Source organism: Macrobrachium nipponense, chromosome 28 (genome assembly GCF_015104395.2).
Source record: "Macrobrachium nipponense isolate FS-2020 chromosome 28, ASM1510439v2, whole genome shotgun sequence".
NCBI classification, from domain to species: Eukaryota; Metazoa; Arthropoda; class Malacostraca; order Decapoda; family Palaemonidae; genus Macrobrachium; species Macrobrachium nipponense.
The window spans coordinates 10,348,198-10,370,867 of NC_087217.1; the positions used below are offsets into that span (position 1 = coordinate 10,348,198).

General features: G+C 46.2%; 2 protein-coding genes across 6 annotated transcripts in view; one reads left to right on the forward strand and one right to left on the reverse strand.

The window, feature by feature from the left end:
- The window catches only part of LOC135201404 (protein UXT-like), a 74,100-nt gene that overhangs the window by 47,818 nt on the left and 3,612 nt on the right, over nucleotides 1-22,670 (reverse strand). The window contains exons 1-3 of one of the 5 annotated variants that reach the window (XM_064230299.1): nucleotides 16,174-16,312; nucleotides 15,917-16,040; nucleotides 12,997-13,075 (exon numbers count right to left, since the gene is read on the reverse strand). In XM_064230299.1, coding sequence (XP_064086369.1) covers nucleotides 12,997-13,067 — 71 coding nt within the window. In that variant the 5' untranslated portion in view covers nucleotides 13,068-13,075; nucleotides 15,917-16,040; nucleotides 16,174-16,312. Of the gene's footprint in view, nucleotides 1-12,996; nucleotides 13,076-15,370; nucleotides 15,597-15,755; nucleotides 15,801-15,916; nucleotides 16,041-16,173; nucleotides 16,313-22,670 lie in introns of those variants that run through there. The other 4 variants (XM_064230296.1, XM_064230298.1, XM_064230295.1 and 1 more) reach the window with 4 other exon arrangements.
- Nucleotides 16,194-22,670, forward strand: part of LOC135201402 (beta-mannosidase-like) — an 82,260-nt gene continuing 75,783 nt past the window's right edge. The window contains exon 1 of the mRNA XM_064230293.1: nucleotides 16,194-16,334. The gene's annotated coding sequence lies outside the window, so the exon portion shown is untranslated. The remainder of the gene's footprint in view (nucleotides 16,335-22,670) is intronic.

The following is a 22,670-nucleotide window of genomic DNA, read 5'->3' on the forward strand; positions in this document are numbered from 1 at the left end:
ATTAGCAAGGAGATCTCGAACGAGTTCGAGATGTCCAGTCCCCTCAGTTTTAGGACGAGTGCCAGTGCAGCTCTATATCCTTTAACTGTGGGTACTGAGAGGAGCTTCTCTCGGCGAAGAAATACGAGGAAATCCGCTACCTGCTGAAGAGTGGCTCTGAGAGGAGATAGACCCCGTCTACGACACCAACCACAGAAGACGGCCCACTTCCCTGGTACACAGCTGCAGGAGGACTGTCTGACGTGTCCAGCCATCTCTGTTGCTGCGCTGCGAGAAAAGCCTCTCGTTCGCAAGAGATGGTGGATAACAGCCAGCCGTGAAGTTGTAGGGACTGGACTGCTCGGTGGTACCGCTCTACGTGTGGCTGGGCTAGAAGGTTGTGCCAGTGGGGCATCTCTCTCGGTTCTTCTGCAAGAAGAGCCAGCAGGTCCCGGATACCAAAAACGGCTTGTTTAGGTCGTTTGGGAGCCACCAGGATCATCCTGAGATTGGGAGTGACCAGCGCTCGGCTGATCACTTTCCGAATCAGACAAAAGGGAGGAAAGGCGTAGACGAAGAGGTTGTCCCAGGGGTGTTGAAGAGCGTCCTCTGCAGCTGCCCATGGGTCCGGCACGGCTGAGCAAAAAAACTTGAAGTTTTTTGTTGTGCCGGTGGCGAACAGGTCTATGACTGGACGCCCCCACAGGTTGAAGAGCCTTTCGCCACTTCTGGGTGTAGGGACCACTCGGTCCCTATTACCTGATCCCAAGACGGCTGAGCTTGTCCGCTACTACATTCCTCTTGCCTGGAATGTAGCGTGCTGACAGCTCTATCGAATGAACCGTGGCCCACTCGTGCACCTGCACCGTCAACTGGTGTAGCGGGGAGAGACACACTAGGCCCCCCTGCTTGTTGACTGTATGCCACTACCGTGGTGTGTCGCACATCAACACCACTGAGTGTCCCATCAAGCGGTCTTGGAACTCTTGGAGAGCGTAAAACGCCGCCTTGAGTTCCAGGACATTGATGTGAAGGTGCTTGTCGTGATGGTCCCCACACACTGCAGCCAGCAACTCCTTCAGGTGTGCGCCCCATCCCTCGGTCGATGCGTCTGAGAACAGCAGCATCTCCGGGGGGGGAGTGCGTAGGGGCACTCCTCTTAAGAGGTTCCTGTCGTCGAGCCACCAGGCTAGGTCCTGCCTCACCTTCTCCGTGATGGACACGGGGAAGTAAGGTGGATCCTTTACCTGTGACCAACTCTCCCTTAGTCTACCACTGGAGAGGACCGCAGGTGAAGACGTCCGTGAGGAACTAACTTCTCGAGTGACGACAGGTGGCCGATCACGACTTGCCATTGCTGAGCTGCCTGTTCCTGCCGAGACAGGAAACGGCCGGCTGCCTCCCTGAATTTGCTGATCCTCAAGTCTGCGGGGCGGACTTGAGCTGCTACCGTATCGATCAGCATACCCAGGTACTTCATCTTCTGCTTGGGTCGAGATCGGACTTCTCGTAGTTTATCACGATCCCCAGATCGCGACAAAAACTTTAGAAGCCGATCCCTGTCCTGCAGCAACTGCGAGCGGGAGCTCGCCAGGACCAGCCAATCGTCGAGATACCTCAGAAGACGTATCCCGTGCGAATGGGCCCAAGCAGACACCAGCGTGAACACTCTCGTGAACACCTGTGGGGCGGTTGAGAGACCGAAGCAGAGTGCCCTGAATTGGTACACCGTCCCGTCGAAGATGAAGCGGAGGTACTTTCTGGAGGACTGATGGATGGGTATTTGGAAATACGCATCCTTCAGGTCCCACTGAAAGCATGAAGTCGTTCTCCCTGATGGAGTCCAGCACGGAACGTGCCGTCCTCCATCTTGAACCGAGTCTGGCGAACAAATCGGTTCAGGGGAGAGAGATCTATCACCGGGCGCCAGCCCCCCGATGCCTTTTCCACTAAGAAAAGGCGGCTGTAAAAGCCCGGTGACCGATCTACTACGACTTCTACAGCTCGTTTGGTCAGCATGGTCTTGATCTCCTGCCGAAGAGCGTCGTCCTTTGAGGATCCCAGAACATATGTCTGCAGATGGACCGGGTTGGAGGTGAGGGGTGGCCGAGATTCGAAGGGTAGTAGATATCCCTCCGAAGGACGTCTACTATCCAGGTCTCGGCACCGTAGCGCTGCCAAGTTGCCCAATGGCTCGCCAGGCACCCCCCCACTTCCGGCAGCTGGTGAGGGGGAACGCCGTCCCTAGCGTTTCCCACCTCGCTTCGACTTCTTCCCAGCACCTCCCCGGGGAAAGGAGGGCTGGGAGGAGGGCTGGTTACGGCCTCCTTTACTAGAAGTTGAAGCAGGAAGAGTCTTTCCTCGGGGGCTCGATGGAGCAGCCGTCTTAGCAGCGAGGAAGCGCTAGCTAAACTCTTAGGCTAGCTTAGCCGAGATGTACGAGGTTGCCCAGAAAACCTTCGTAACTGCCTGGTGAACCAGACGGTCACTGTCATCAGTGCGCCGTCTTTCCACCGCAGCGTCCACCATCTCTCCGGGAAAGAGAGCGGAGGAACTCTTCATTGGTCCGTTACGTAGTCCATTTACCGCTTCACGCCCGGCCCCCTTGGCTACTCGTGTAAGGACAGCGTCCCTACGACGGAGAACCAAGTTGGCCCACAGGTTTGCCGTCTGATGGGCGAGGTAGGAAATGGCCCTACCTCCAGACTGGCACAGTCTCCTGAAGTCGGGGTCGTCTTCGAGGGCAGCGCCCCCGGCGTCGGCCGCGACCTTGGATACTGTGAGGGACCACAGATCCAACCAAGAGACTGCCTGGAAACAAAGCTGCCATAGCGGTAGCTTCCAGGCCCAGTGCCTCCTGCTGCGAGAACCATAGGTTCTCTGACAGGAGCTGCTGCAGGGACACACCTGGAGTTAGCCTAGCTAGCTCCGGGTTAACCTGTTTGGGCGGTATTGGATCTACTGATGGCACGTAGAACTTCCGCTGTCGCTGCAGAGGAGGAGGAAGTAGCTTGGAAGACCGTCCTGACTTAAGTGAGTCCTCTCGTCCTGAGACGAAATACTCCACCTGGTCAAGGACTGAGTCTGCAAGCTCCGATCGCGGGCAGTCCCACCGTCAATTTGGGTTCCCTCTTCGGGCCCCAAAATGACTCGAGCCGGGGACGTGGGCTCAGATGGTGGTAGCGGCGATCCTTCCCCCAGGTCGTTGTGCTGACGAATCAGCGCAATAACCTGGGCAAAGTTCCTCTGGATCTCAGGAGTTACAGCGTCCTGAGGAGTAGGACCGTCCAGTCCCTCCAACAGGAGCAGCTCTCGAGACCCTCCTCCTTCAGAAGGAGGAACAGCAACAGACCCCTGACGGTCGCCTCCAAACCACTTGCGCGTACGACCTGGCTGGTCCTACAACCATGCCTGGTTCGTGCGGCGTCGTGGCGGGATCGTGAGCGGCGCACCTCTCACGATCACTCCTGGGTACCTCGCTCTTCCCAGTGTAGCCCGAGGAAGTTGAAGGTATAGGAGAGACAGACCTGACGCTCCCCCCCCGTTCGCTGGCAGGACCAGCGTACGTGAGGGGCTGCAGCCGATCACCAACCCGCGGTGGGGATCGTGCTGCAGGCCTGGTCGTGCCGCTCACCTGTGGCGAGCGGCTCGACTGAGCACGTCGTCCCCGATCTCGTGCGTCAGACGAGCTGCTGCTGGCCACCGTCTCCGTCCGGTCCCTGTGGGAGCGGCGGTCAGGTGATCTGCAGAGCTGCGCTTTCGCGGTGAGACCGGTGAGCGTCCTCACGGCACGTCAAAACCGCTGGTACCAGCCGAAGCTGGTGCCGTTGGTCGAGGGGACCTCTCTCAGCCTCAACCCGTGGCCCGGTCAGAGACCGTCACGTCAACCCGAGGTACCGGCTGGTCGCTACGAGAGCGGCCGCTGGCCTGGCGAGCGTCACTTGCGCGACTCTCGACAGTCTTCTGCTCCGTGCCTCTGTCGTGACGGTGAGCAAGCTCAGGCGTCTTGACATTGGCTGCACGGTCGCCCGAAGGAGACCGTACACTCGGACCTTCTCGCGAACGAGAAGTCGAGACCGGTACCTGACTTAGCAGCAGTGCTACTAAGACCAGGCGCGGATGTACCAGCAGTAGCCAGCACATCCTTGGTCCCCGTCTTCTTCTTCTTCTCAGAAGAGGAGACGGGCCCCGTTCCCGAGGGAACAGGAGGACCAGCAGAAGCACCCCCCGTCACGCCAGAGCGAGACGGGCCCTTCGAAGGTCCCGTAGGAGCCTTCTTAGGGGGGGAGGAGGCAGCCTTCTTCTTCTTCGGCTTGGAAGCCTTAGAAGTCGAAGGGGAAGAGGCGGCGGGGGCAACAGACGACGAAGAAGACGATGAAGACGACGACGACATCTTCCTCTTCTTCTTCCTCTTCTCGTCAGCTCTCTCAGGACGGACGTCAGGTCTTCCATCCACGGAAAAGTCGGGCCAATTGCCGAAGCAACACGCCCCGACTGATCCTGTCCGGGGAAAGACCTGAGACCGGTGCAGCACCTCCATGACGAGACGCGACGTGGGCAGGGGCAGGCACGGCAGGAGCGGCAGGAACATCAGCAGCAGGACCAGCACCATCAGGACCAGCACCAGCAGGACCAGCACCAGCAGGACCAGCAGCAGCAGGACCAGCACCAATAGGACAGCACCAGCAGGACCAGCACCAGCAGCAACATCAACATTAGAGTCCCGCACCGCGCGCTTCGTAGGAGCGGCGCGAGGGGCTGGGCCAGCAACACTCGCTGCAGGTACGGCAGGTACGGCAGCATAATCCGGCGTCACAGACCTCTCCATCTCAGCCAAACTCATCATTGGGACGGGCGGTAGATCCAGGGGCGAACTTTTGGGGCAGCGAAAGTCGGGCGTCGGCAGCACATAAAACCCAGGTGGCGGCGGCACGCCCCTCTTAGGCACGGCAGCGATCGGCATCTGAATTGACGCCGTTGGAGTCACTGACGCAATGTGTTGCGTATACACCACATGAGGAGGGGCGGCGTACGCTGGTGTTGACACCGTATTGGTCGTAGTTGTAACCACACCATGAGTTACCACTGCCGACCCCGCTAGCCGTTGAATCAAGCCCTGGATACTGGGGGCGCCCTGCAGTCCCAACGACGCCCACACCTGTCCAAGGTCGTCACTCACAGAAGGCACACCTGAGGGAGGAACAGTCGGGTCAGTTAGAGGGGCACCCTCACGCTGGGGGAGGACGAACCCCACCCAGAGCGGACGGAAGACCCCGAATACAATTGCACATCCGGGTATCGGGCACCCTCCTCCACACTCGACGGATCGAGTGAGGAAGAAGACTCCGAAACTCCCGCAGGGGAAGGCGCAAATCGTGGGGGCTGAGCTGGAGGCAGGAAGGATGACGAGGTATCCGTAACCAAAGGAGTCGCTGGAGAGCTTTCCGACGACTCCTTGGTAAACCTACGCCTCTTCCTACCCTCGTACAGCACCCACTGCGCCTCGGACCAATTTACACATACATCACATGGTTCGGTTCGGGAGCATTCTCGCCCCCGACACCGAAAACATAAACTCATGAGGATCATATCTGGGTAAGAGCGGAATCCGCCGCTTTACGCCCCTCCAACCCGGGACACACTCTACGGCAGTTTGGTTCGCGGCGAAAGCTCTTCTTGATCCATGATTAATTAATCTTCACTCAATGAAAAATGAAAACAAAGTACTTACAATTTCATTCAAGACCACACACAAACCAGTCAGAAGAAATTGTAACATCCAAAGCACACGACGAAAATAGCGGGCAGAGCGATGACGAACACGTCTGTCCACACCACGGCCGAAAGCAAAAGATTCTTCACAGCGGCGCTGCGCGCGCGGCGCGCGCACGATCGGACAAGCAGTAACTACCGTTCTCCCTTGTTCGAAGCTTACGACCGTCCCAGCTGCCCGCTAGTTACCTTCCTATTGTTAAAGGACCGAGGGTTGTATTACGTATCGGAACAAATTCAAATTTCGCGGCACACACTACAGGTAGGTCAGGTGATCTACCGGCCTGCCGCTGGGTGGCAGGAATAGGAACCATAACCGTTCTTGAACCAGATTTTCTCTTCCACCTGTCTCCTGAGGGGAGGCTGGGTGGGCCATTCAATCGTATATATCTGCCAGGTAAGTATGATGAAACTTTATTGTACAATAAACAATATCATTTTCATACATTCAACTTCCCTGTCAGATATATACTTAGCTGATTGGCACCTTTGGCAGAGGGTAAGAGACAGCTTAGGTTTACTGATTAGACAGGTAAACAACATATGTTGTAGGTAATAAAAGTTAATTAACAATACCCTGGTTCCTACCTGTTTAGGCGGAAGATTTCATAGCTACTGCTTAGAAGTCTGCTTCGCCTCAAAAGCTTCAGCGAGGGTGTGACCTATGGCTGAGAACTCATGAAAGGACTGTCAATGGGGTCTTATCCACTTACTCGACAGAACCTGATGGCAATTGTCACTGGGGTCCTATCCACTTACATGACAATATACCTATGCCTATTGGCATACAAAGGAGTACAACAACATGATCCCGATCACCTGATCCTACCGTGGATTAGTATTTACGATTGAAAGGAGTTATCCCCAAACATCTTTCAAACAACCTAAAAACTCAACACCAAATTATTTTAAAATCACACTATACAAAATATAAGGATAAAAAACAAATTTAAGGATCAGTCTTATCTCCTTTACCCAGCACTGTATCCGCTGATACATACGGTCCCAGAGAGAAGCATTTCTCGTATGTTACTCTTACATCTCTTAAGTAATGTGAGGCAAACACCGAGTTGCACCTCCAATACGTGGCTGCTAAGATGTTCTTCATCGACATGTTCTTATTGAACGATAAAGATGTAGCAACTGCACGTACCTCGTGTGCTTTAACCCTTAATGTCTTAAATGAATCACTATCACAACTCATGTGAGCTTCAGTTATTATTACATTTTAACAAAAAGGCTAATGCATTTTTGACATTGGTCTTCTCGGGTCTTTAACAGCACACCAGAGGCTTTGATTGCAACCTTGCAAACTGTTTCTTCTTTTGCAAGTAAAACTTCAATGCTCTAACAGGGCATAATGCTCTTTCAATTTCATTTCCCACTAATTGAGAAAGCCCTTTTAACTTGTCAAACGTTCTAGGCCTAAGGTCTTGAGGGATTTTCGTTTTTCGCTAAAAACAAAGGCCTGAAAGACAATACTGCCGAGTCTCCCTTAAAACCCACTCTCAAGTCTAGAGCTTGCAACTCACTTACCCTTTTTGCAGTAGCGAGAGCTATCAGGAAAATACATTTTCTTGTTATGTCTCTGAAAGACGCTTTATCAGGAGGCTCGAATCTCTCTGACATTAGATATCTGAGGACCACATCTAGGTTCCAACTAGGGGTGAGTGAAGTTCTTGATTTCGTCGTCTCAAATGATCTAATTAAATCATGAAGATCTTTGTCATTCTCTATGTTCAGGCCCCTATTCCTGAACACAGCAGACAACATGCCCTTATACCCTTTAATGGTTGACACTGCTAACTGAGATTCTTCCCGTAAATATAAAAGAAAATCAGCAATTTCGGTCACAGAGGTATCGGAGGAGGACAGCTTCTTCGCCTTGCACCATCTACGGAAAACTTCCCACTTCGATTGGTATATCCGCATGGTTGAGGACCTTCTTGCTCTCGCAATTGCTTTTGCAGCTTTGCGAGAAAAGCCTCTCGCTCTGACCAGTCTTTCGATAGTCGAAAGGCAGTCAGGGCGAGAGCGTGGGATGTTTTTGTGGGTACCTCTCGAAGTGGGGTGTTTGAGCAGATCTGTCCTTTCGGGAAGAGATCTGGAGAAGTCCACCATCCATTCCTGTACCTCTGTGAACCATTCTCTTGCAGGCCAATAGGGAGCGATCAACGTCATCCTCATTCCTTCCGAGGACACGAACTTCCTTATTACTTCCCCCAGAATCTTGAATGGGGGAAAAACATACGCATCTATGCCCGTCCAGTTCATGAGCATGGCATCGACTGACAGGGCTCTGGGATCATCCCCCACCGAGCAAAAGTTCTCCATCCTTCTGGAGAGGAACGTTGCAAATAGGTCTACTTGAGGCTTCCCCCAAAGAGACCATAGTTGCTGGCAGACTTGTGAATGCAGGGTCCATTCTGTTGGAAGGACCTGGTTCTTTCTGCTCGATCTGTCCGCCCTTATATTTCTCCCTCCTTGAACGAACCTCGTCAGGAGCACTATCCTTCGTTCCTCCGTCCAGACCAACAGATCCCTTGCCAGCTCGTAAAGGGAGAAAGAGTGTGTCCGCCCCTGTTTTCTGATATATGCCAGAGCCGTGGTGTTGTCCGAGTTGACCTGGACCACCACGCCTCTGACTTCGCTCTCGAAATGTCTCAGTGCCAAATGTACGGCTATGAGCTCTTTTGCGTTTATATGCCAGGTCTTCTGTTCTTCCGTCCAGATGCCTTACACCTCCTTCGTCCCTAGTGTTGCTCCCCATCCCGTCTCCGAGGCGTCGGAGAACAACACTAGGTGAGGGTTCTGCAGAGACAAGGACACTCCCTCGTTCTTTCTTAGAGGTTCTAACCACCATCGCAAGTGGTATTTGATGCTTTCCTCTATGGGAAAGGTATCCGTCAGCTCTCCTGTCTTCCTGTTCCAACTTCTCCTTAGATGGAACTGCAAGGGTCTCATGTGCAGCCTCCCCAGAGAAACAAACTGCTCTAGCGATGAAAGGGTGCCCAGAAGACTGAGCCATTCCCTCGCTGAGCTTCGTTCTTTCTCCAGGAAGGCCGAGATCTTTTCCATCCCTTTCGCAATCCTTTCTTGAGATGGATATGCTCGAAAACCCCGAGAATCCATCCGAATCCCCAGATAGACGATGTTCTGGCTGGGGATCGTCTGAGACTTCCCGAGGTTCACGAGCAATCCGAGAGATCTGACTAATTCCAGAGTTATCTCCAAGTCCTCCAAACACTGTTGTTTTGACTGCTCTTATGAGCCAGTCGTCCAAGTAAAGCGATATTCTCACCCCCTTCAGATGTAGCCATCTTGCTACGTTCCTCATCAACGCCGTAAACACCTGAGGAGCTGTCGAGAGGCCGAAGCACAAAGCCCTGAATTGATAAATCCTTCCCTGCACCATGAATCGAAGATATTTCCTCGACGAATGATGCAGGGGAACGTGAAAGTAAGCATCCTGAAGGTCGAGGGAGACCATCCAATCTCCTGGACGGAGAGCAGCGAGGACCGAATTGGAGGTCTCCATGGAGAACTTTGTCTTCTCCACGAAGCGGTTCAATGCACTCACGTCCAGGACCGGCCTCCACCCTCCCGAGGCTTTTGGCACCAAAAAGAGGCGATTGTAAAAGCCCCGAGAGTGCGGACCCTGTACTCTCTCGATGGCCTCCTTCTCCAACATTTGCTGTACTAACCCGAGAAGGGCATCTCTTTTTACAGGATCTTTGTACCTCGCCGACAGCTCCCTCGGTGTCGTCGTCAATGGAGGTCTGTTCCTGAAGGGGATGAGGTATCCTTTCTTGAGAACTTGTAGGGTCCAAGCATCCGCTTTTCTTGAAGCCCATGCTTCTGAAAATTTCAGAAGTCTGGCCCCTACTGGTGCTTGGAGGACTGGAACCTCATTTTGGATTCTTTCTCGGGACTCTGATAGAAGATCTTCCTCTTTTTTCCCCTCCTCTCTTCCTTGGGGCTCGGCTTGAAGTGCTGCCTCGAAAGGGCTGTTGGGCAGTTCTTGGCTCCCTCTTTGTGACAGGAACAGCTGGTCTAGGTTTCTTTGCAGATTGCACCAGCAAATCTTGTGTTGCCTTCTCAGTGAGAGTGTGGGAAATATCCCTCACTATCCTGCCCAGAAAAGGGATGCCACTTCAGCCAATCCATCATGCACCGCCTTGTCCATACAGGCAAGCACACTATGCAAGACTTCTAGTTCTAAAAACTGAGGGTCTTGCGTCTTCTTGGCCAAAGCCCCAAGAGACCAGTCTAGGAAGTTAAAAACTTCCAAGACATGGAATATTCCCTTGAGGAGATGGTCCGTTTCAGACATTGTCCAGCTCGTTTTGGCCGATGGAAGAGCGTGTCTCCTTGCTGAGTCCACCAAGGTCGAGAAGTCCGCCTGTGCAACGTCTTGAGTCCCTGCCAGGTGAAGGCCGATGTTGCCCTTTGTCTTTGATTACACTAAGACCCTCCTGACAAGGACGACGGCCGCCTGTGCGACAACTCTCGTCCTAATCAGGAGAAGTCCTTGAATGTCTCTCCATTTTTGCAGAATCACGCCCGTCCTGACAGGGGCTACGGCCGCCTGTGCGACATCTAGAGACCCTGTCAGGCGAAAACTGATCCTGAGAAAAATCCCAAAGAGAAGCCTCCAAGTCCGCCTCAAACTCCGACAATGCTTCTGATTCATAGCGCCTGAAGCCTGGTCCGTGTAGTTTGGATAAGTCCTTGCGCCTACTTGTCACTTGATGGATATTAGGCACTTCAGGAGCGAGGCGCCTGAATCTCAGGCGCCCGACGCTTGGCAGTAGGCTCAGGCTCTTTACGTCTAGAATCAGGCTCTTCGCGCCTGGCTTCAGCCGCTTCAGGCGCTTTGCGCCTCATTTCAGGCGCCGTGTGCCTCGTTTCAGGCGCTTTGCGCCTCACTTCAGGCGCTTTGAGCTTTGATTCAGGTGCTTTTCGCCTCATTTCAGGCGCCCCAAGCGCTTTTCGTCTCGCTTCAGGCGCCTCAGGCGCTTTGCGTCTGATTTCAGGAGTCTCAGGCGCTTTACGTCTGATTTCAGAAGTTTCAGAAGCTTTGCGCCTCGATCCAGGCGCTTTTCTTCTAGTAGGAGTTTCAGGCTCTTCTAGCCATCCATGAAAATCCTCTCGCCTTGTAGGCGCTTTGCACCTGACAGGAGCCTGGCGTCTGGCTGGTGCCAGGCTCCTGGCAGGCGCCTCGTCCGAGCTCTCAGAGAATTCCATAGGACGGGATCTTTTAATTGGAAGGAATTTATCCTTTCTTCTAGGAGGGTCCTTCTTAAGAACTCCTACTAATGAAGATATTTGCCTTTGCATTTGCTCCAAAGAAATACTTCGTAGCTGGGCGTCCTCTTTTTCTAATTCCGATGAAGGAGAAGGAACTTCCGAAAATACCTCCTTTCTCTTCTTTTCCGGAGGATATTCTTCCAGAAATTCTTCCGGGCTAGAGTCAAATACATGTACTGGAGACTTCCAAGATCTCTTCGAAGGTCTCGATAATCTGTCAGAACTCCATCCTTTCTTCGAAGACGAATCAGAAGAAGAAAAGTACTGTTTCAGGACGTCTTTCCAACGACTATCCTTGGCAGTCTGGGACGCAACTACAGAATCTGCCGAGGGGACGCCTGACCGGTGGGGATTCTCTGAAACCTCCCTGCGGCTTTCGACATTCCTTCTCCTCTGGGCTTGGGAGCTTGAAAGAGGTCTAGACCTGGGAGCAAGACAGAGCCGATCAGACGCACCCTCCACTTCACTGGGAACACTTTCACTATGCTTACCTTCTAATTCCTTTAGTTTACGCTCCATTTCCAAAAGCGAAGCTTTCAGACTTGCAATTTCCGATGTTGAACTTGCAGAGTTGGATAATTGAGAAGGTAAAGCTGTATGGGAGGAAACAATTGGATTAGAGATAGGCAATCGCCCGCTAACTGGCTCGTTAGAGACCGACCTACTCACACTTCTTGGAAGAGGCTTTTCTAGCCCTATCCCTTTCCAACTTTCTCAAATAGGAATCAAGCATCTTCCATTCCTCCTCATTTAAATCCTTGCATTCATCACATGTATTCAATTGTGAGCATACATTCCCTCTACAATTCTTACAAGTGGTGTGAGGATCTACCGAAGCTTTCGGTAGTCTCACATAACAACTCTCATTCACACACACACTGAACGAAATCGAAACGTCAGACATTATGAGAAAAATCCAAATCCGAAATAAAAAAAACAGTCCACAATAGCGTATGCCAAACCAGAGATCCAATACGTCACCAAATAGCAGTTCAAAAGATCAACGGCGTAATGAAATTCGAAAGTCAAAGCAGGAGGAACTAGCAAACGATGTTACCAGCCCCGGCGACAGAGAAAATCTGGTTCAAGAACGGTTATGGTTCCTATTCCTGCCACCCAGCGGCAGGCCGGTAGATCACCTGACCTACCTGTAGTGTGCGCCCACGAAAATTTTGAATTTCTGTCGGGGACGACGGAGTCTATAGCTAAGTATATATTCTGACAGGGAAGTTGAATGTATGAAACTATAATTTTTTTTTTTTTTTTTTTTTTTTTTTTGCAAATTTATGCACTAATAAATTCACTGTCAAAGTTGGAGTTATCCATCATTAGCAGGAGAGATGGGGGGGGAGTGGGGGGGGAGGGGGGGGGGGGGACTCTTGAGGAGCAAAAGTACAGTGGATTTAATTTAAACACACACAAGTTCACACAATGAAGGAATGAAACTTATATGCTGTAGACATAACACATCTCTAACAGCCACTCACAGGCCATAAACAAAACGATATTGTTGCTTTTAAGCCAATAACATCTGCAGAAGCTCCCACTCCTCACAATTCTGCTCTGCTCTCCTAGGCCCCCATACGCAATTACCCTGGTCTATCCCACTATACTGCACTATCATATATCTTAATCAGCATGCTACATATTAAAAATGTTAGAATGTTTCCATCATATTCTTCCTCCTACTGTGTTGCAAACCAGAGAGCTTTATATTCAATGTATATATATCAAGTTTATTTTGTGGTGGGCTGCTGCATCATGTGGGTAATGACAAGTTGTGGGTAATGCAGCAGTACCTGTAAATCCTTGTTACTCAACAGATTACTGCATGTTACTATTGGGAGGACAGGCCATCAAGGTGTCCATTAAAATGAGGTGCCACTACAGCAATACTGCATAATTACAGTGTAATAAACTGAAACACATACTTACTTTAAATCCTGCCTCAAAACATTATTCAAAAAGTGTTCATAGTTTTGAATTTTCTCTTTACTGGCCATCATATAAGCTTCTGAAATAAAGAAAAAACAAATATTAATACTGTGTATTACTATTGATCTCAACATATATTACTGGTTATGTAAGAAAAAATTTCTGTATAAATGAAATAACAAATGAAATAAAATTAAAATCACAATTTTTGAAAGTAAATTGTACTTTTCCTAACTATACAAACCTAGGTCCTTTACAATAGGAATTACTTAAGGCGTGTCTGGACAAGACTGCTTAATTCTCAAACAAGGTGGTTCGGTAGTTAACTACTGGTCCGGTCATTGGTAGTCTCTGACCACCCTCTCCCTCCTTGGCAGGGAGCCCCAGAAGTCGAAGGGCCGGAGACTGATGAAAATATGATGATTCCGAAGAGGAAGATGACGACACTCGACAAACTCTCTTCCTCTTCAACTTGTCCAAATTCTGCGAGACCCCTTCCACAGGAGGAGGCACATTTACCAACAGGAACAGAGTTAATAATCACAGGCCAGCAGTGAAGGCTTTGTGCAGTGGCGCTCCAGGATAGCCGTGATAAACGAATATGATTTCCAGTAGTGGACCAGCACATACACTTGAGGACCAATATCACAGCATGCTACAAGTCACAGGTACAATTCCAAGGTTAGGATAACCAACACGAAAAGATATCCAACCATCTACTACTGTAATCACTATCTCCACTGTTAGTCTGTAAAATAAATAAAATGGGATTTAATGTAATAAGGATACTCCTTTCACATCCAAGGGTACCGCCCTCCGAAATGAGAAATCCCCCAAACACCAATACCACACGCTCCCTATTCTACCCTCATTTGGTGGCTAGCGAAAGGACGAAGAAGAGGAATTACCAGAAAAACAAAGGACAAACCTCCGAAGTTCCCCTGGGTAATTCCCAAAGCGTAAGCATAAATTTCGGATGAATACATGTCTCGTTAAAGGGCAAAAATATGTACTGATAAAGATATTGTCATACCTTTGCTGCCGACCCTTAAACACAAAGTAAAAAGGCGGCTATCAAGGCTATCACAAAAAGTGGGTTTGCATATTAATTATCAAATTTAATTATTAATATCAAACATAGTATATTTGAAAAATAAAGAATTAAAGATCCCACCGGGAAAATGATTAATGGCTAGTCAGCAAGAGCTCACAAAAATACATCTTCATTGGAAGACGGCTGAAAGAAAAGTGGAGTGTTTGCATCTGGGCAGGCGGGCTTACTTGCATACCAGACAGTAGTTACTGCCTAACCATCTTGTTCAAGAACTTAATGGCCGTAATTCTAGCTACGCTGAAAGTACTAATTCCTTATGTAAAGGACCGAGGGTTTGTATATCGTGTAGGAACAAACCACTGTTAGCCTGTAAAAGAAAGACAATATGATTAAAAAATAAGGATACTCCTCTTGCATCCAAGGGCACCACCTCCGAAACGAGAGGAGATCCCTCAAACACCATCACCACAAGGCACCTGCCTCTCTTGTCACCCAATAAGCTAGCGAAAGGATGAAAGAGAAGAGGAAATACTTGAAGAAAAACCAAGGACAAACCTCTGAAGTTCCCCTAGATCATTTCCAAAGTGCAAGTGCAAATTTCAAATGAACAGAATCTTGCCCTGAGGTTAAAGGGCAAAAATATGTAATAAGGGTGTTGGCATACCCTTGCAGTCGACCCTTAACAAAGTAGAAAGGTGGCTAGCAAGTCTACCACAAAAAGTGGGTTTGTATATTAATTATTAAAGTCAATTCATTATTAGGCTAACATTGAACACATTAATAGGGTAAAAAACCGCATGGTACAGGGGTGGACCATGTACGATCAATGTGTACAACCCCAAAAAAAGTACATTATAACGCGTCCTGACATCGGAGATGGGCATCAGACGCGACTTCTTGTTGGTGAGAAACGGAGCTAAAGACCTCTACTCCGGTGTCAGGACGTGTTATAATGTACTTTTCTTGGGGTTGTACTCGTACATGGTCCACCCCTGTACCATGCAGTTTTTTACCCTACATAAGATATGTATAGATCCACTTAAAATATAATATAAGAAAGATCCCACCCGGAAACATACCTAGGCTATGTCTTCATTGGAAGACTGCCAAAAGCAAAGTGGTGTTTAGCACATCAGGGCAGGCAGGCCTACCCGCTTACCAGATGGTATACTACTACTACCTAGTTCCTGCCGAACCACCTTGTTCAAGAATTTAATGGCAGTATTCCAGCCTATGTTGAAAGTAATTCCTAATGTAAAGAACCGAGGGTTTGTATATCGTGTAGGATCAAACCTTGGCTAGCCTATTACATCTACCTACTCTTTGCTGCGTAGCTAAAGTAAACGACCGAACGGCAACATAGCCTAGGTAGCGGCCACCTTCCCGAAAATGTATACTTGAACTTGCTGCCATAAGCATCAGTCATGAGTTGTGGCCCATCCAGGCAGCATGCCGAGACCTCTACGCCCCTCTCGAAGTAGACAAGTGTTTTCTCCTAAATTACGAAATAATGGTGCCTAGGTAGGTACTACTACCTATATACTAGCTAGGTATAATTCAAGCGCTTTTCCGGGAAGTGGCCACGTTCCGAGAAAGGTGGCCGTTATGTCGCCACACCTCTGCAATAATATGCATGATGCATTTCCCTTGCCCTGCATAGCTTTGATTACTACCTAGGTACCTATATAGCTAACCGTCATCCTACCCTACAATTCCCAAAGTTGTAGTAGAAAGCCTAGATATCCTGGTCAACGAAACATCTCCCGTTTCGGTAATCACAAATTTTGCACTATAGTACTTAATAGAGGCAACACTATCATCAAAACATCAATAGACCCAAGAATTATTGGCTGAGATAATACGTACATAAATGTCTCGTGTGCTGCTGCATCAGATGACAGTCATGCTCAACAATATAATGTTAAAAAAGATCGTCAGAAACCCGTCGACTGCAACAATCTCAATAGAGTAGGATCCCTCTATCACTCCACTGTTTGACAGAAGAAGAAGAAGACTCCATTTACATGGGACCAGGGAGCTATTGGTTTTTGTTATTGTTGGTTTTTGCACAAAGAGATAAATGGTTATAGATCTTTGGTAAGAAATCAAAGAGTTTTACGTACGTTAAAAGCGTTGTTATTTGGTGATGCGACGCGGTTTTTAATTGAATGGATTCATAGATGTTTTTTCCAACGATGTTCTGCTGCCTTCCCTGTATGCGAAATACTACCTATGGTATGCTGATGGACTGTGGGCTGGGGCTTACTTTGCACGATACTATGAGGTAAGTAGGCCTAACTGGAGTTATTTTGCTAATAAGCCATCATGAATTACAAGAATAATATGATTTCAGTGAACGTTGTAACAGGGATAATTGACTGCATGATGTCGTTCACGAACAGCGCAGCTTTTCGTCCACGCCACGGTAATGTCAGTTTAGTTCGTAAAAAATTCTGTTGTAGTACAAAGTCACGTGCAATCTTAGGTAGTTTTCGTACTTTAGGAGTTAAATTGTATAATTTCTACCAACACCATTCCAGATAAGTTGACCAGTGGTGGGAGGGGGGAATCACCACCAGAAGAGGAACAAAATTTACTAATATTTTTCTAGTGCCGCTTTTTGTGTAGATTACGAATTATGAAAGATGATCAGCCAGTTTCGGCGGCATTTCTGACTCCTGAGATACTAAGGATCAAAGGTCAATATACGTTAAAATTAGGCAATTTTAAAAAACTGATGGAAAATCACCAATGGAAGAAGAACAAATTGTTTACATACTTTTCTAAACCAGTATTTTGCGTAGATGATGAATCCGTAAGGTGATTAGCTAGTTTTGAAGACACATCTGAGATATTAGAGGTCAAAGGTCAACATACGGAGCATGTGGCCAAATGTACAATCTACTTGGCGGAAATAAGAATTCATTCATAATTTACATTGAAACCAATCATAGAAAGTACTGGAGATCTACCATGGCCTCCAACTAGTGATTCCTAATGAAACTGATACAGTCACAATCAATGCATCACATAGCAAGTAATGAGTCACAAAAGCTTGCCGAGTACATCTCACAAGATTTGATTTATGGGTATTCCAATGGGAAGTTTCTGACACAAAAACATACTCTACTAGGAATAGAGCTCCAAAAATTGACAGGAGAGAAAATGTAGTCTCTATACTGGCCAGATTGGGGCATTCCATTAGTTACGATCAAGATCGCATTAGTGAAACGGCCCAGGTTGTTCCTACATACTTTTGGTGGGACAATTTTGACTGCATGGAAGAGAATAATATAGGAAAAGAGACTCACAACGAGTACCATAGTTAACACCTGAAATTCAGCCATCGGCCCATCACAGCGAATGGCCTGTAGAAAAACTGCAACTGTGGTTCCTCAGAAAAAGAATCCACACAGAAACCCTCCCAGATTCTCAGTAGTCAACGCAGTCTTTGAGGTGGACCATAATGTAACAGGCACTACTAAGGTATTTATGTGGAAACTTCTACGACAGCATTACAGTTCAACAGTGCAGTCTTTGTTGGTTGGGTTATTCAACTTCATGAAGACCCATTATCGAAACCGAAGTGTTGAGCAACAGTGCCAAAAGACAATAATGTTCCAGTTTCTTCACGTACACTACGGTAAGACCCCACAATACTGGGCAGTGCGTACATTAAAGCTGTTGATCGTCAACACACTCTTCATTTGGCCATAAACATGAGTGACTATGACCTTCGACTGAAATGTTGAACAGGTTCTTTGCCATTTTGCTTTGCCATGAACAAACAAAACTATGCTAGATATGGGTCCTTTTATTGTCGCCAGCTAATGACACTTGATGATACACATCCAGGTGCCAGGAACGAACTTCTGAAGGGCATGTCTGTCTGTACAAACTGGAATCAGACAGTCACTTGATGCGGCTGGAGAGCAGACTTTCATGAAGAACTCGAAAACACCTGGTGGGACCAAGAACTTCAGTCATTGGGAAACAGCATACAGGAAATGGGTACTGAACCATTCATTTACGCTGCTATGGTTTCCTCTCTGTTAGAACTCAGCAACCTCAGTGACAAACTAAAAACCCAAGAAAATGCCTAAGAACAAAAGAAATACATAACTCAGAGGACCGAGTTATAAGGATGATGGTAGTTATCAGGTCCTACTTCATCAATCCATTCTCACCTGATATAGGCCCTAGTAAGCTGTTTAATTGTTTCAGGCAAACCGTAACGATGTCGAAGAACACCTTTTATCAACCCGCAAATGAGGGAGTGAATTCTATACTTGACATGGAAAAGGATGGTGAAACTTTTTTTTTTTATTGAATATCAAGAGCACCTTGGAGAAGATTCAAGATAACATTAAGAGGACAAGACTTCAGTTTGCAAGAGGACAGATAAAAAAAACTTAGCAGTACGAAGAGATATCCTTGGTATACTGGCAGCCAAATCGAGGGAAGAGAACATGTCTGTTAATTTTGATAAAGCATTAACCTACCCTTTAGCACCTGTGCCTCTATTTCTAGCAAAACAATCAGCACCTAAAGTTAAATGATGGAAGTTGTTCTCACATCACTGGTTTCGACAAATATTGCCAATGAAATCCCATATTTATGCTCATTTTTTAACATACCAGACACATTCCGGTTATTAGCCTGAGAGTAATGGCTGACATACCCATACGATGCAAGGTGATCTACTTTGCTTGTGACTCAAATAGTGCAGATTCCATAAAGCAAAGAATTAGAAGAGAGCAATCAGATAAGTGCACACCATATATTAGAATTCCAGCTCCATTTGGACAGTTTATGTGCAATGGAGAGAACAAAGATATAATGTTGGAGCTGATTGAAAAGGTTCTTCGAGAAGAGGGAGCTCTCCTTGCAGATCGTGTTGTGTACCATACAAAGGGGAAGGTCTGCATGAAGATAACGTCACAGTGTTCAGAAGAGATTCCATCCCTGGCAAGTGACCATATTGAGGCTGATACAAAAATCTGTTATCCCACCCAGCATGCTTTAAAGGAAAACACTGGGGGTCCCACAGTCTGTGTAATGCGTTCAAGTTCGGGTGATACAGACATTCCCACAATTTTGCTAACCAGTGAATGTGAAAATCTAAAGGTTATCATAGGTAATGGGAGTGGGAAGAGTCGGCGAGTCCTTAATCTAAGTCAGTGTCAGCTCAATGATATTCAAAAAAAGGGTATTGCTTGGCATCCACGCCTTCTCAGGGAATGACTGTATCTTCTTTTTTCCGGAAAGGGAAGAAAATTTGGTGGAAAGTAATAAAAGATGATGAACATTTGCTGAAGGTATTTGCAGACCTGGGTAGCGAGAAACATATCTCCAACATGATTTTAGATGAACTTTAAGGGGATACTTGTGTAGTATACAATCAAAGGAGACGCAAACGAGTTAATGAAGCGATAGCTTCTCTTTTCTGGAGCTGCTTCCATGACGGTAGCTGATCTGTCTGCGTTACCACCATGCGAATTGGCACTGGCTTTACATGCACCTCGAAGTAACTACGTGGCCTGGATGTGGCGCCCGGCACGCAAAGCCCTGCAGTCTTTGGGTACTCGAGTAAATCATGGGTGGAATGATGATTTATCGATCCACTGGGTTGATATGCCATATCCTCGTGATGTTGTCGAAGTTCTTTTTAATAAATCCGGTGAAGATAGTGGTGAAGATTTATCAGGTTACAGTGACGGTAGTGATAGTAACTGTGATTAACATCAGAGTAGTTAATAAATGTAGTGCTACCCTTGTCCCTTTATTTAACGGACGTATTTACCTATGTCCCATACAAAAGCATGACTGATTTTGAGAAGGATAGCCAAATTTGCAAATATGTTGTAAAATGGGGGGAAAGCAGTCTTTTCATAATAGCAATTGAAAGTTTACTTCATTACGACTAAAATTTTAACATTTCTTAGTTTTTTTTATCACATCAGATTAACGAATGGAATTCTACCCTTAGGCACCAAAATTTAATTAATACATGCACTAATTCATCAGCGAGAAGTGCAAATGTAATAGCCGCTGTGACAATACTTTCTTCACTCAACTGTAATATTAAGTGTACAATTGTTATTCTTTGACTACTGATCTTTGAATTAAGTTGGTCATCAAAATGACTATACCTGTATTTATTATTTGCATTTGGATACATATAGGCATAAGAGAGTCATAAAAGCACTGAAGTTTATGTTTCAAAATTAATTATAAAATAAAATCTTATATTTGGTCAGATGTTGCGAATGTGGACCTTTAAACTTTAATATCTCAGAAGTGTCTTCAAAACTAGCAAATCACCTTTCAGATTCATAATCTTCACAAAAATACTGGTTTAGAAAAGTATGTAAACAATTTGTTTTTCCATTGGTGATTTTCCCTCAGTTCTCTAAAACTGGGTAATTTTTACGTATGTTGAACTTTGACCCTTAATATCTCATTAACGCCCCCGAACCTGGCTGATCACCTTTCAGATTCCTAATCTACACAAAAAACTGGTCTAGAAAAGTATAAGCAAACTTGGTCCCTCCTCCGGTGGTGATTCCCCCCGCCCCCCTCTCCTACCACCGGTCTAAAGGCAATGTCTTCTAGCTGGCAGACATGAGACAAGAAGTGTGTTTTAGCTTTCACAACTTTACGTGGGACTGGGAGGTGGTGGAGATCTGGTATTCTCAGTGTGTTGGTTTGGCAATTTCATTATTAGTAGACAGGGTCATAGCTACAAATCTGTATGAGGCCCTGTTATACTGTTTTTTTTTTTTTTTTTTTATTATTATTATTATTCGCCAGCGTCACTTAAATTTCAGTAGTGCTTCTTCGGTAGAATATTGCTATGATTAAATTATGACGAGGATAAGCTGAGATATTTTCATGGGGATCAATCCATTTGTTTTGTTGATTCTAACACGCTGAATTATGACTAATCGATTATATATGACTGATGTAGGGAATACGTGTGAAAACGCACATATATGCATGTAGTATACTTAAAATTTTTGTTATTTATGTAGCATTTAAGAATACTACTGTAAGAAAATGAAACATAAAGAAGTCTCCTGACAACCCTCAACGATATTTACATAAAATCCGATGTGTCTCTTGACAACTGTTGAATTGATCAAACTGGAAAAAAAAAACATTGGAAAAAAGAATAGAACGGCATAGGAAATGTGTAAGATATGCACAGGGGAACAACAGAATTTCTGTACAAGTCAGTGAATGTTTATCAACTGGGCAGTATGGAAAAAGATAGTTTATTCTCACACTGCAATGGAAAGTACACCATTGAGTTTAGATTTATTTTAAAAATCTTCTGTAAGGATGTGAATTTAATTAACGGTATATATAAACTTGACACATTATTTTCAAAAGAAAAGTAAAAACGATAAATTTTAAGAACTGTTGAAACAGACCGAGAAAGGCAATCGCCTACCCTTAGCAGGTTTGTGAACTGAGTACTACTTAACCTCAGAATCAAATGAGTTTCTGGCTCCACGCCCTCGGTGGCCGTGAGTTCGATTCTCGGACATTCCATTGAGGAGTCAGAGATGTGTATTTCTGGTGATAGAAGTTCACTCTCGACGTGGTTCGGAAGTCACGTAAAGCCGTTGGTCCCGTTGCTGAATAACCACTGGCTCCATGCAACGTAAAAACACCATACAGTTAAACAAAAACCAAACGTTTGTATGCTTCTTTGCACGGTCCATCTAACAGGTAGGCTATACAGTCAATTTTTACCACTTGTATCACTTCTTTGAAAGATGTCCTAATTATAAAGATGAAATTAACTGGGCAGGATTTACAAATTGTTCATTTCCCTGCGGTAAAGCGTGACTTATAAACACGTGCCAGTATGATTGTAATGCACACATATTATATATTATTATCTATAATATATAATTATATATATATAGATATATATATATATATATTATATATTATATTATATATGTATATATGTATATATATATATATATATATATATATATATATATTATAGTTATTATATTATATATACTTATAATTAATCTGGTGAAAAAGTGACTAGTAAATTACTACATATAGATATATAATATATATATATGATAGTCTATAATTATATATATATATATATAGATATATATATATATATCTTTATATATATATGGGTATGTATGTATGTATGTATAACTGAATCACGAAAGTTAGGAACGTGATAAATCCATAAATAAAGATATATGCCACGAAGGAAAAATAAACGAATGAGTAACTGCGAGATCTTTCGACGTTTCCACGTCCTTTACTGAGCAGAACTGACATACATGGGACAAAAGACAAAACAAGAAGATTCGTATAACTGACAGATAGGGATTATAAAGAGATTAGTATCTAGAATCCGACACACCTGAAAGAGAGTAACCTTCCCAAACAAGCATAAACAATGGGTGCGATTAAAAGTTTAAGATAAACATCTCAGATACAAGGACAAGACAATTAAAGAATTATAGGTGACATCTATTCAGAACTTTGGTAAACAAAACCCTGTTCACAATACATATTCACAATACAGGTTAGAAAAAGGCCACGACTAACACTGAAATTACAATGAAAAGTAAGT